This window comes from Cetorhinus maximus, chromosome 6 (assembly GCF_964194155.1).
Source record: "Cetorhinus maximus chromosome 6, sCetMax3.hap1.1, whole genome shotgun sequence".
NCBI classification, from domain to species: Eukaryota; Metazoa; Chordata; class Chondrichthyes; order Lamniformes; family Cetorhinidae; genus Cetorhinus; species Cetorhinus maximus.
This window is the reverse complement of record NC_135884.1, coordinates 157,945,646-157,960,448: the sequence shown is the minus strand read 5'-3', so window position 1 is coordinate 157,960,448 and position 14,803 is coordinate 157,945,646. Positions and strand designations below refer to the sequence as shown.

General features: G+C 44.8%; 1 protein-coding gene across 3 annotated transcripts in view; it reads right to left on the bottom strand.

Moving 5' to 3' along the window:
* tango6 (transport and golgi organization 6 homolog (Drosophila)) overlaps window positions 1–14,803 on the bottom strand; it is a 121,910-nt gene that overhangs the window by 53,965 nt on the left and 53,142 nt on the right. The window contains exons 10-14 of one of the 3 annotated variants that reach the window (XM_078544705.1): window positions 14,260–14,386; window positions 13,035–13,187; window positions 8,919–9,053; window positions 7,683–8,138; window positions 3,063–3,120 (exon numbers count right to left, since the gene is read on the bottom strand). In XM_078544705.1, the coding sequence (XP_078400831.1) occupies window positions 3,063–3,120; window positions 7,683–8,138; window positions 8,919–9,053; window positions 13,035–13,187; window positions 14,260–14,386 (929 nt within the window). The remainder of the gene's footprint in view (window positions 1–3,062; window positions 3,121–7,682; window positions 8,139–8,918; window positions 9,054–13,034; window positions 13,188–14,259; window positions 14,387–14,803) is intronic. The other 2 variants (XR_013576977.1, XM_078544706.1) reach the window with 2 other exon arrangements.

Genomic DNA, 14,803 nt, shown 5'->3' with positions numbered 1-14,803 from the left:
ATAACTTGCACCCTAGTGTCAAACTGATCTTCGATTTTAATCTAAGCGTTTCCAAAGACTAGACGTTCCTGGCAGGGAAAGTCATGTGGAGCTGGAATGAGTCAGACACACTCAGATCTAGAATCAGATGGTCACAACACACAAAGGTCATTTGGCCTATCATGTCTGTACCGACTCACTGCAAGACCTACTCAGCTGGTCCCACTCGCCTGCCCTTTTCCTGTAGCCCTGCAAATGTGTCTCTTCAGATAATTATCCAATTCCCTTTTGAAAGCCAAAATTATATCTGCCTCCATCACTCTCAGGCCAGATCCTGATCACTGGCTACAAAAAATGTTTTTTTCTCATGTCGCCCCTTGTTCTTTTGGCAATCACTTTAAATCAATGTCCTCTGGTTCTTGACCCTTCCACCAATGGGAACAGTTTCTCCATATTTCCTCTCTCCAGACCGCTTGTGATTTTGAACAACTCGATCAAATCTCCTCCCAATCTTCTCTTCTTCAAGGAGAACAGCCCCAGTTTCTCCAATCTATCCCCACAACTGAAGTTCCTCAACCCTGGAACCATTCTTGTGAATCTTTTCAGCACCTTCTCCACTGCCTTTACATCCTTCCTAAAGTGCGGTGCCCAGAACTGAACGCAATACTCCAGTTGAGGTTCACCAAAACTTCCTTGTTCCTACTTATAACGCCCAGGGTCCCATTGGCCTTATTATCACTTTCTCAAGCCTGCCACCTTCAATGATATGTGCACAATTACCCCCAAATCCCTCTGTTCCTTCTTGGCATTAAATTTCATCTGCCACATGATCACCCATTCCACCAGCTGGTCTGTGTCCTCTTTAAGTCTATCGTTATCATCTTTATAATACAGTTCACAATACTTCCAAATTTTGTGTCATCCACAAATTTTGAAATTGTGCCTTATATACCCAAGTCTAGGTTATTAACAGTGATGATGAAAAGCAGTGGTCCTAATACCAGCCCTTGTGGAACCCCACTATATACCTTCCTCCAGTCCAAAAAAACAACCATTCGCCATTACTCTTCATTTCCCGTCACTCAGAAAACTTTGCATCCATGGTGCCACTATCCCTTTTATTCCATGGGCTTTAACATTAAGCTCATCAACAACTCTGTTACTTCATCAAAAAACTCAAGCAAGTTAGTTAAGCATGATTTGCTCTTTACAAATCGTGCTGGCTTTCCCTAATTAATTCACATTTGTCCAAATGACTTTTAATTTTGTCCGGATTAGCATTTCTAAAAGCTTTCCTACCACCGAGGTTAAACTGACTGACATGTAGCTGCTGGGTCTACTCTGCAAGGTGTAACATTTGAAATTCTCCAGTCCTCTGGCAACTAAGGAGGATTACAATAGATGGTTCGGTAATCAGCCTGATGTCACACTGGGCTGTTGACACAAGTCCGAGAGAAGATATTAGAAGCTCTGACTCCAATTTTCAAATCCTGAAATCTACAAACTGCCCCATGGGTCTGGACAGTGGGGAATCAAGTATGAAGATTATATTGTTTTTCCAACACAAAAACAGATCATTTGATCCAACTGGTCTATGCTTCTTCAGAGTGGCAACAGCCCTGTATCTAAGGAGGATTACAATAGATGGTTCAGTAATCAGCCTGGCTGTTGACATTGGCTATTTCATCTAACCCTGCCAACATATCAACAACTTATATTTATATAAAGAAAAGGAAAGACTTGCAGTTATACAGTGCCTTTCACGAGCACCAGACATCTCAATGCATTTTACAGCCAATTAAGTACTTTGAAATGTAGTTAACTGTAGCCTAGGCAACTGAAGGTACGGCCTTCAAAATCTGGATGCTCAAGAGACCAGAATAGATGAGTTCAGATATCTCAGAGGGTTAAAAGACTGGAAGGGATTACAGAGGTAGGGATGGGGTGAAGTCATGGAGGGATTTGAAAACAAGGATGGGAATATGGGAGACCAGCCAGGAGGACTGTGTTGTTATAGTCAAACCTGGAGGTAACCAAAGGTGTGAATGAGGGCTTCAGCAGATGAGCTGAGACAAGGGTGAAGTCGGGCAATGTTACAGAGGTGGAAATAGGTTTTTTTAATTCATTCACAGAATGTGGGCTTCGCTGGCTGGGCCAGCATTTATTGCCCATCCTAATTGCCCTTGAGAAGGTGGTGGTGAGCTGCCTTCTTGAACCACTGCAGCCCATGTGGTGTAGGTACACCCACAGTGCTGTTAGGAAGGGAGTTCCAGGGTTTTGGCCGTGTGGTCTTAGTGATGAAGTGAATATGTGGACAGAAGCTTGAGGTAGGTTGAGCAGGTTGAGCCTGTACTCACTGGAGTTTAGAAGAACCAGAGGTGATCTTATTAAAACATATATAATATCCTGAGGGGTGGATGCTGAGAGGATGTTTCCTCTTGTGGGGGAATCTAATAGTAGAGGGCACAGATTAAAAATAAGGGGCCTCCCAGTTAAGATGGAGATGAGGTGGAATTTTGTCTCTTAGAGGCTTTAGTCTTGGAATTCTCTTCCCTGGAGAGCAGTGAAAGTTAGGTCATTGAATACATTCAAGGCTGAGTTAGACAGATTTTTGATCGACTAGGTTATTGGGGACAGGCAGGAAAGTAGAGTTAAGGCCACAATCAGATCACCCGTGATCTTATTGATTAGTAGAGCAGGCTCGATGGGCCATTCCTGATTCTTATGATTCTGCACAGATTTGTTAATAGCAAAGTAGTGGTTGCAGTGTAAATGGCCATCAGAAAGGGTCTCACTGGAGACTTCAGAAAAATTCAGGAATAAGATTTAAAGGAATGTAGCATCATATACAAGTTTGCTGATGCTCAGGAAAGAGAAGGTTAGAACAAATGGTGGTTCTCAGATTGGAAGTGATGCACCCCATGTCTCAGAAGTTCTGCTTTGTGTGTGTGATATGGACTTGGACATACAAAGCACATGTTTTGCTAATGCGAATACCGCACATTGTAACTGCTGTTTTTAGGGTGGTGGACTGCCTTGTACTCACAGATCTTAGGCCCATAAAGTTCAACAATCCTTCTTACCTTGAATCGAAGACAAATAAACAAATGAATCTTCATGCTTCAGATTTTCCAGAAACACCTAAAACAATAAGACTTCAATGATAAGCAACATGAGGCAGATAACACCCATCAACAGAGTCACAGACTGGAGCTATCCAGCTGAATTATCTAAAGCAACATCTATTCAGAACAAGCGCCTTTCATTTACTGCATGGAGTCATAACATTCTCAAGGTGATTCCTTCTTCTCTATGAAATTGTAACTCTTTGCAGCATCACCTTTTCCAACTCACTCTTGAGAACGTTGTAACACAACCTCCTGAAATCGATAGACTTTATAATCCAAGGCCGCTGTCACCTAAGCACTGTCTCCTGAACCATCTCACTGTCTCTCCTACTCTTTCTAATATAGAATCATAGAATGTTACAGCACAGGAGGCCATTCAGCCCATCATGACTATGCTGGTTCTTGGGAAAAGCTGCCCAATTTAGGCCCACACCCAAATTTTCCCCACATTCACACTAATTAATCCTCTAAGTACATATGCAATTGTCTTTTGAGAGTTCCTATGGAATCTTATTCCAACAGCCTCTTAGGAAGTGGATGATCCAAACCAGCCTTCCCCACAGGTACTCAACGTTACAGAAATCAGTGCTTAGCCAACTCAGTTCAGTCCACGGGATATCAAGAAACAACTGAGCACATTACAAAGAGCAAAGACCTGAAAACTTTTCTGGCAGTAGTATTTAAAAACTGTGCTCCAGAACTAGCCGAGCCACGAGCAAAGCTGTTCCACTACAGCTACACCACTGGCATCTACCTGATAATGTGGAAATTGTTCAGGTATGTCCTGTCCACAAAAAACAGGACAAAGCCAATCTGGCCAATTACCACCCCATCAGACTACTTTCAATCATCAGCAAAGTGGTGGACTGTGTCGTTGACAGTGCTATCAAACAGCACTGGCACAGCAATAATCAGCTGACTGACGCCCAGTTTGGGTTTCAACAGGGCCACTCAGCTCCTGACCTTATTACAGCCTTGGTTCAAACATGGACAAAAGACCTGAACTCCTGAGGTGAGGTGAGAGTGACTGCCCTTGACAGCAAGACAGCATTTGACCGAGTGTGGCATCAAGGAGCCCTAGCAAAACTGGAGTCAATGGGAATCAGGGAAAACTATCCGCTAGTTGGAGTCATACCTAGCACAAAGGAAAATGGTTGTGGTTGCTGGAGGTCAGTCATCTCAGCTCCGGGGCTCCCTACGGAGTTTCTCAGCGTATTGTGCTAGACCCAACCATCTTCAGCTGCTTCATCATTGACCTACCCTCCATCATAAGGTCAGAAGTGGGATGTTCGTTGATGATGGCAGTGTTCAGTATTATTTGTGACTCATCAGATATTAAAGCAGTCCAAGAACATGTGCAGCAAGACCTGGACAACACTTAGGTTGATAAGTGGAAAGTAACATTCACGCCAGGCAATGATCATGTCCAACAAGAGAGAACCTAACCATCTCTCCTTGACATTCAATGGCATTACCATCGTTGAATCCCCCACTATCAACATCCTGGGGGTTACCAATGACCAGAAAATGAACTGGGCCAGCCATATACATATAGTAACATCTCCTGATTCCTCAAAGCCTATCCACCATCAACAAGGCATGAGTCAGAGTGTGATGGAACATTCTGCACTTGCCTGGATGAGTGAAGCTCCAACAACACTTAAGAAACTCGACACCATCCAGGACAAAGCAACCAAGGCTCCTTAGACAGCACCTTCCAAACCCACGACCACTACCACCTAAAAGGACAAGGGCAGCAGACACATGGGAACACCACCACCTGGAAATTCCCCTCCAAGCCACTCAGCATCCTGACTTGGAAATATATCGCCATTCCTTCACTGTCACTGGGTCAAAATCCTGGAACTCCCTCCCTAACAGCACTGTGGGTGTACCTACACCACATGGACTGCAGCGGTTCAAGAAGGCAGCTCACCACCACCTTCTCAAGGACAATTAGGATGGGCAATAAATGCTGGCCCAGCCAGCGATGCTCACATCCCGTTAAAGAATAAAGACGATTTTGGGCTCTCTTTGGTTACCTGCTAATCTTTTCTGCTACTCTCTCTTTGCTCTTTCTATATTTTTCAATTTCCCCTCACTCTATATTCTGCCTAGTTTTTGATTACATTCTGGGCCTGGCATGTGTCCTAGGCCTCTATTTCCTTTGTTATCCAGGGAGCTCAAGCATTGGATTCCCCATTTCCTTCTCCTAATGGGAATATGTTTGGTTTGTATCCAAACTATCTCCACCTTGAAGGCCTGCTATTGGTCATTTACAGTTTTTCTGGTCCATTAATGTTTCTATTCAGCAATGTTCGATCTCTTCAATCACTGAAATTCTCTCGCCCCCAATTGGGTACTTTTCTTTGTCCCTTTGTATAATATGATTAGATTTAAAGTATTTAGCATTATTGCCCAGATATTCTCCTACTGCAACACTTGCCCTACTTAATTCCCCAGAACTAGGTCCAGCATTGCTTCATTCCTCATTGGGTTAGAAACATAAGTGTTCCTGTACACATTTTAGGAATTCCTCAATCTCCTTGCTCTTCACAGTTTTCCCCGAAGTCTATATGAGGGTAATTGAAGTCCCTTACTATTACTGCTCTTTCCGAAATATGTCTATAGATTTGATTCTCTCACTCCCTCTTACTATTGGGCATCTATAGTAAACACCCAGCAATGTGACAGCTCCCCTTCTATTTCTTAACTTGAGCCAAGTAGATTCAGTCTTTGAACCATTTATTGTGCTGTGTCCTGCACTATGATCTTTAGTTCTTCAGCCCAGTTCCTCAACAAAAACACTTGAACACCTTCATCATTTTAAGTGTGGAAGTGCAGGTGCATAGAGGCGAACAGACCGACGTTCTCAATATTTCGTGCATCGAAAATCGAAAATTAGGAATAAGACTGATAGTTAGTGAGAGTAGAAATGCACCAGTAAGAGTAGATATAGGGAGATAGGGAGGATCCATGCATGGCTTGAGGCATACTGCAGGAGGAAGGACTTCAGATTCTTGAGAAATTGGAATCAGTTCTAGGGCGGGGGCACCTATTCAAAAGGGTGGATGTGCCTCAACAGGACTGGGACCAGTGCCCTTGTGGTGAGGTTCACTGGTTTGGTTGGGGGAGGGTTTAATTGGAAGGGGGATGGGAACCAACATACAGAAATAGAAAAAAAAGGAATAAGGTTCACAAAGCAATGAAAGTGTTGGAAAGCACCAAAGAAGCAAGTAGTACCATGTTACATAGCAGCAGAGTAAGAAGGGTTACAAGGAATACAAAGACAAGATTACAATGCATGTATGTAAAAGCACAGTGTGGTGAATATGGTTGGTGAGTGAGTAGCACAAGTAGCTGTGTGGGAATATGATGTAGTAGCAATAACGGTAACGTGGCTTAAAAATGTTGAAGACTGGGCATTTGATATTCAAGGATACAAAGTGTTCAGGAAAGATAGGAAAGGAAAAAAGGGAGGTGGAGTAGTTGTACTGATTACTGCACTGTCTTCTTGTCACATCCTCACTGTCTATTGGAAAGAGAGGATGTCCTGGAGGGGCAAGGGCAGAGTCCATTTGGTTAGAGCTGAGAAGCAAGAAAGATATCAAGCTACTGGGGATATTCTATAGTGAGTGCAAGATAGAGCAGCAAATCAGCAGGGAAATCACAAAGATGGTTTGGCAATAACTAAAGTGTTATGTCCACTTAGGAACATAGGAAAGAGCATAGGACATAGAAGCAGGAGGAGGCCATGTGGCCCTTCGAGACTGCTCTGCCATGCAATAGGATCATGGCTGATCAGGTTGTGGTCTCAACTCCACTTTCCTGTCATAACCTTTGACTCCCGTGTCTATTAAAAATTTACCTAACTCAGCCTTGAATATAGCAACATGGTCAATTCTGGCTCTCACACTTTAGGAAGAATGTGACAGAGGGTCCTCGAGAGGGTGCAGAGGAGATTTACTATAATGGCTCCAGAGATGAGGGAATTTTAGCTACAAGGTTAGGTTGGAGGTGGGATTGTTCTTGGTTCAAAGGAAATTGAGAGATTTGATAGAGGTCTACAAGATTATGACAAGTTTCGTTGAACAGACAAATAAAGCTGTCCCCATGAGCTAATGGCACAAGGACTAGGGAACACACATTAAGGTTTTGGGCAAGAGGTGCAGGAGAGATGTGAGGAAGAACATTTTTAACGCAGTGAATGGTAATGACCTGGAACTCGCTGCCTGAGAGGGTGATGGAAGCAGAGGCAGTGAATGATTTCAAAAGAAAACTGGATGGACACTTGAGGAAAATAAATTTGCAGGGCCACAGGGGAATGGAACTGACTGAATTGGTCTAGAGAGGGCAGGCATGATCCTGATGGGCTGAATGGCCTCTTGTGCCATAATGACTCCATGAGCTCCATGAAACCTAAATTTCCCCGGCCCCTAGCTGAATGTTGATTATTAAAGAAACCCTTTTATTTCATCAATTAAAAGCTTCTGCCACAGGTACGGAGCTTTCTGCACAGCATTTCTCAAAAACAACTACCTGTGACAATTCCAGTATAACAATGAGAAAACTCACCGACAGAACCTTCTCCTGGTTGTTAAGGGCATCAGGATTGCGCTGTTGAACCATTTGAGTAACTGTCCTTAGAGCAGCTGCTCGCGTGGGTACCTCGGGATCAAAGGCTGCCTGAAGAATTTGGTGGAAGTTCCTGGGGGAGTTGCCAGAGGAGGGTTTGTTCCCATGCTCAGTCCCACTCACCCTGAATGAACTGGGTGACTGTCGGTGGCTGTCAGTGGCACCGGTCTCTTTCGGTTGGCTGGACTCTGTCGATTTGTCATCATTTTTATTTTGGTTGCCCATGGTGCTGTGTGCAGCCATGGCAACCATTTCGGTGGAGAACGCTCCATGAGTAGCAACAGTAATGCGCAGGTCTGATGCCAACTCTTGTATAACAGGGTCAGGATGTAAAGCTCTGATCTGCTCAAGTTTGGGCAACATTGGTCTCATGGCATGAAAATCTGCTGAGGTGAGCTGCAGAGAGACAAGCAGTACAATCAGAAATCTCCCCAGAGCCTCTGTCAACCCCAATGTGACCCTCCTGCCCCTCTTCTCCCTGCACAGGTTTATATCAATCCCAATGTGATCCCACCATCTCACTCCCTCACCACACCTCTGTATCTTTCTCTGCTTCAAATATTTATCCAATTTCCCTTAAAAGATGCAATGGTCTGTGCTTCAACCGTGCCTTGTGGCAACAATCTCTGTGTAAAGAAAATTATCCAAATCTCTCTCTCTCCTCACTCTCTCAGAAATAGTTTTAACCTGATGATCCCTTGTCACCGATCCCTCCCACAACCAAAGGAAATAAATTTTTTCCCCTATTTACTCCACGAAAACCCTTCATTATTTAAAAAACTTAATTAAACTTCCTCTTTGCCTTTCCTGCTGCAGTGGAAACAGTTGAGTATCTCAAGTCCCTCATCATAACCACAGCTTTCCATCCTGATGACTGGAGCACCAGGAACAAGGCTGAGGGGTTTCAATGACAGCACAGGGACAGGAGCAAATGGGAGTGGATATAGCACAGGTTAAGGCAACATCGACAGGATGGATGATGACAGGGGATAATGGATGCCACGCCTGTAAATACACAGCATGAAATGCTCTAATTGGAACCAACCCCAAGTTTTCTGGATTAAGCATAATCCTATAATTTGATGCAATATTGTGTATGGAGGAAGTCTTGCCTCAGCATAAATCATATAAAATAAAATTCCGTTTGCACACCACCTCTTTGCCTTGCTCACTTACCTGGACAGCTCCCCCCAGCATGGCTGCTATCAGTCCCATTGCCATACTCAGTGTCTGTGCTTGCACAGTCTCCTCAGTTCTGTGCATCAAGTTGACACAGGAACGCTCCAATGTTGCAATGACAAATTCAATAACCTGCAGCACAATTGCATTATTACAGAAACACAGCAATAAAGAGGTTATTTCAGATTCTGCTGGCCGTGCCAGTGCAGTCACTCCCGTCCCAGTGCAGGCCCTGCATATTACGACGCTTAACCTTCAGCACATGCATAACCCACAGTGTAATATACCATGCAATGCTCTGGTACGAGTGTGGCATATTTTTTGGTGTGACTGATGCACTATTATTTATAAACACGACTAGCTGGTGTCCCACTGCATTGTTCATAGTGATTTGAGCACTGGAACACAGCTGTGGTGTTTAGCTGCTACATTTAATCTGCCCTGTCCCTTTAAGGCCAGTGCACAGATTCTCCCTTTAATCAAATGGTGTAAATAAGCTTGTCCAGGCAATTGCAGCTATTCATGAAAGCTTGAGGTCAATTAGAGTTTAATTGCAGCTGCAAATAAATTTCTGACTCCATATCCAGACAGGTCCAACATTAAATGATTGATCTTTAGTTTTTTAAGGTTCCTTTGTATCTGTACAAAGAATGTCAGGAATGCCACCGAAATGGGCCTAACACAGATGTTGTCACAAGAATCTATCCATATTGTGTTGCTCACACACCTGCAGGCACAATCACATTCTCAGTGCCATAAGCCTCAGGGTACCAGGAATGCTCAACTTATCCCAATGCAGTGCTCAGTTTCATTCATACCTGCCATTAATTCTAATTTTCAGGGGAAATGATAGGGCTCTAGATTCAGAACTCACTGGATACTGTTTCTGCATTAATACATTCAGCACAGAAATTATTTTTTGATCTGATGTGGCAACAAAATGATTGAGAGAAGCCCAAGGGCTTCCTGTCCTGAGTACTCTTTGGAGTCACTACAGGGAGCATTTTCTATCTCCCGCCCACAAGTGTTAAATGAGAAATGGAGAGAAGATTGGTCAACATGCATAGAGCACTGTATACAGTGTCAATACCTCGCTCTCCTGAACAGCATTGTATCCAGTGTTAATATCCCACTCTCCTGGAGAGCACTATATCCAGTGCCAATACCCTGCTCTCCCAGAGAGCACTGCATCCAATGCCAGTACCCCGCTCTCCACTGTATTTAGTGCCAGTAGCCTGTTAGCTCTCTGAGAGAGTGCTGTATTATTCCATAAGACATAGGAGCAGAAATTAGGCCATATGGCCCATCAAGTCTTCTCTGCCATTCAATCATGGCTGATAAGTTTCTCAACCCCATTCTCCCGCCTTCTTCCCATAACCTTTGATCCCCTTACCAATCAAGAACCTATCTATCTCGGTCTTAAATACACTCAATGACCTGGCCTCCATAGCCTTCTGTGGCAATGAATTCCATAGATTCACCACTCTCTGGCTAAAGAAGTTTCTCCTCATCTCTGTTCTAAAAGGTCCTCCCTTTACTCTGAGGCTGTGCCCTCGGGTCCTAGTCTCTCCTACTAATGGAAACATCTTCCCCACGTCCCACTCTAACCAGGCCTTTCAGTATTATGTAAGTTTCAATCAGATCCCCCCCTCATCCTTCTAAACTCCATTGAGTATAGACCCAGAGTCCTCAAACGTTCCTCATATGTTAAGCCTTTCATTCCTGGGATCGTTCTTGTGAACTTCCTCTGGACCCTCTCCAGGGCCAGAACATCCTTCTTGAGATATGGGGCCCAAAATTGCTCACAATATTCTAAATGTGGTCTGACCAGAGTCTTATAAAGCCTCAGCAGCACATACCTGCTTTTATATTCTAGTCCTCTCGAAATAAATGCCAACATTGCATTTGCCTTCCTAACTACCGACTCAACCTGCAAGTTAACCTTAAGAGAATCCTGGACTAGGACTCCCAAGTCCCTTTGCACTCCAGACTTCTGAATTCTCTCCCCATTTAGAAAATAGTCTATGCCTCTATTCTTCCTACCAAAGTGCATGACCTCACACTTCCCCACGTTGTATTCCATCTGCCACTTCTTTGCCCATTCTCCTAACCTGACCAAATCCTTCTGCAGACTCCCCACCTCCTCAATACTACCTGTCCCTCCACCTATCTTTGTATCATCTGCAAACTTAGCCAGGATGCCCTCAGTTCCTTCATCTAGATCATTAATGTATAAAGTGAAAAGTTGTAGTCCCAACACTGACCCCTGCGGAACTCCACTAGACACCGGCCGCCATCCTGAGAAGGACCCCCTTATCCCCACTCTCTGCCTCCTGCCAGACAGCCAATCTTCTATCCATACTAGTACCTTGCCTCTAACACCATGGGCTCTTATCTTACTGAGCAGCCGCCTTTGCGGCACCTTGTCAAAGGCCTTCTGGAAGTCCAAGTAGATAACATCCATTGGCTCTCCTTTGTCTAACCTACTCGTTACCTCCTCAAAGAATTCTAACAGATTTGTCAGGCATGACCTCCCCTTGATGAAACCATGCTGACTTTGCCCTATTTTACCATGCACTTCCAAGTATTCTGAAATCTCATCCTTAATAATGGACTCTAAAATCTTACCAACGACCGAGGTCAGGTTAATCGGCCTGTAATTTCCCATCTTTTGCCTCACTCCCTTCTTAAACAGGGAGGCTACATTAGCAATTTTCCAGTCCTCTGAGACCCTCCCTGACTCCAGTGATTCCTGAAAGATCACCACTAACGCCTCCACTATCTCTTCAGCTATCTCCTTCAGAACTCTGGGGTGTAATCCATCTGGTCCAGGTGATTTATCCACCTTCAGACCTTTCAGTTTTCCTAGCACCTTCTCCTTGGTAATGGCCACCATATTCACCTCTGCCCCCCCGACTCTCTTGAACTTTGGGGATGTTACTCGTGTCTTTCACCGTGAAGACTGACGCAAAGTACCTATTCAGTTTCTCCGCCATTTCTTTGTTCCCCACTACTACTTCTCCAGCGTCATTTTCCAGCTGCCCAATGTCCACTTTTGCCTCTCTCTTACCCTTTATATATCTAAAAAAAACTCTTGCAATCTACTTTTATGTTACTGGCTAGTTTACCCTCATATTTAATCTTCTCCCTCCTTATTTCTTTTTTAATTGTCCTCTGTTGGTCTTTGTAGGCTTCCCAATCCCCTGGTTTCCCACTGCTCTTCGCCACATTGTATGCTTTCTCTTTAGCTTTTATGCTGTCCCTGACTTCCCTTGTCAGCCATGGTTGCCTTGTCCTCCCTTTAGTATGCTTCTTCTTCCTAGGGATGAATTTTTGCTGTGTCTCCCAAATTACTCCCAGAAACTCCTGCCATTGCTGTTCCACTGTCTTTCCTGCTAGGCTCATCTCTCAGTCAATTCTGGCCAGCTCCTCCCTCATGCCTTTGTAGTTGCCTTTATTCAACTGTAATACCGTTACATCTGCTTCCAGCTTTTTCCTCTCAAATTGCAGGGTAAATTCTATCATATTATCGTCACTTCTTCCTAAGGGTTCCTTCACCTTAAGCTCCCTTATCAAATCTGCCCCATTACACATCACTAAATCTAGAATTGCCTGTTCCCTAGTGGGCTCCACCACAAGCTGCTCCAAAAAGCCACCTCGTAGACATTCCACAAATTCCTTTTCTTGGGATCCACTACCAAACTGATTTTCCCAGTCTACCTGCATATTGAAATCCCCCATGATCACTGTAACCTTGCCTTTCTTACACGCCTTTTCTATCTCCTGGTGTATCTTGTGCCCCACATCCTGACTACTGTTTCGAGGCCTGTACAAAACTCCCATTATGGTTTTTTTCACCTTTGCGGTTCCTCAACTCTACCCACATAGATTCTACATCATCTGACCCTACATCATTTCTTGCTATCGATTTAATTTCATTTCTTACTAACAAAGCAACCCCACCCCCTCTGCCAACCTGCCTATCTTTTCGATAGGATGTATATCCATGGATATTTAGCTCCCAGTCCTGATCCCCTTGCAGCCATGTCTCCGTGATGCCCACCTGAGCTGTAGGGTTTCAGCATACAGTAATTGACAGATTGTGGGACTCACATGCACAGTATTGCTGAGAACGAAGTGACCAAATTTCTCGCAAAAGATGGCGATGAGTTGCAAGGTGACCATCTGCTGCTCCTGTTCAGGCAGACCATCAACGAGGCTCGGTGCAGGCCTGCCAACCGCCTCCCCCGCTAAACATGTAAGACCCTGGAGAGCAGACACATGCATTACCTCTCCCTAAATCTGCAGAATCAGGCCACACTGTCCAACACCATTCACACAAACTACACCTTTTGAAAGCTCAGCACTTGATATCATTCTTTGGCCTAACCAGCCACCGCTACTGCTGAACTCCACTGTGGTTCCTCATCAAACTGCAGGGGCAGTTCTTTCATCAGCCAATAAGAGGAGCATCTGTAAGACAAACTTGGTCCCAGCAAGTTCTTGAGCCCTTGTCCTTTGACACTGTCCTAGTACTGATCACTCCACTTGCTGGGCCCTAATAATCTGCACCAATCAGCCCTCCTTGTAAAGATCACAGCATAATCAGAGCCATCCAAGGTGAATGGCTGAGATCCCAGGGTGGGTGCCAAGCACAGGGTACACAACAGCATCAACAGGTGCATGTAGGAATCCCAGGGTTACAGATCCCATTGGCCAGTTTTGGCTCAATAAACTTCTGAAGAACTGCATGAAAAATCTCAGCCCAGGAGAGGGGCACATGGAGTCATGCAGTCTGCAGCCCCAGAATTTCAGTTAACTCAACAATCTGGCCCCAATGGGGCACAACCGTGGCGAGTGAGTGGCTGGGCCACTTTGCTGTAGCAGCCCCAGGTTTTGAGGCATTCACTGATCTAGGTCAATATCCATATCAGGGACTACAATAGGCCTATTCCTTCTTGGACTAAGGAGTGGAGAAAGTCAGTTGGGCTCATGTGTGAGCTGGTGCTGAGTGATCTCTGCAGGTGTAGGTGCTGGCTGTCAGCAACAATGGTCATTTGGGTTGAGCAAGAGTTGACACCTTCAGCAAAAACTGACATGAAACAGCTTCACTCAAAGATCAAACTCTCCCCATGTTGTAAGACTTGGGGGTGCATTTTGTATCTAGAGTAACCTCCTTGCTTCTCTGCTGATCCCTGTCCCCAGGCTCCAGTTCCTTTTAGAGCAGGATGCAGCACTAGATGACACCTGGTGCTCCAGCCCTGCCCTCTCCTACTCCTTCCCCATGTGAAGGGCAGTGAGGAGCTGTCGCAAAACACTGTGCCATTGTTCTGCCTACCTTCAAACACTCGATGAAGAAATCTCCAGCAAGGCTGCTTTCCTGCAGGTTGCTCAGTAACTGTGCCAGGCACTCGGTCCGCCACTGCTCCAAGGACACTTTCTCGTACAAAGCCTCATCTTCGTCACTGATTAAAGCAAACACACAGTCTCAGAGTATGGCCAGGGCATATGTTGAGGAAATTCTTGGTTTCAGTGTACATATGGAACCTGACCTCGTCTTTTCAGATGATGTTACCCGGACGCAGCAAGTAGATGAGAAATATGAGGGGTCCAAGAATAGATCCTTGGGGGACAGAGGTAATGGTGTGGGACAAGAAGAGAAGCCATTGCAAGTGATTCTCTGGTTCTGACTGGACAGATAAGAATGGAACCAGGTGAGAGCAGATCCCCCCACAGCTGATGACGAAAAGGCAATGGAGGAGGATTGTGTGATCAGCCATGACAAAGGCTGCAGGCAGGTTGAGCAGGATGAGGTCACACAGTTATAGAGGATGTCATTTGTGATTTTGATTAGGGCCATGGCAGGGGTGGAAACCCAATTT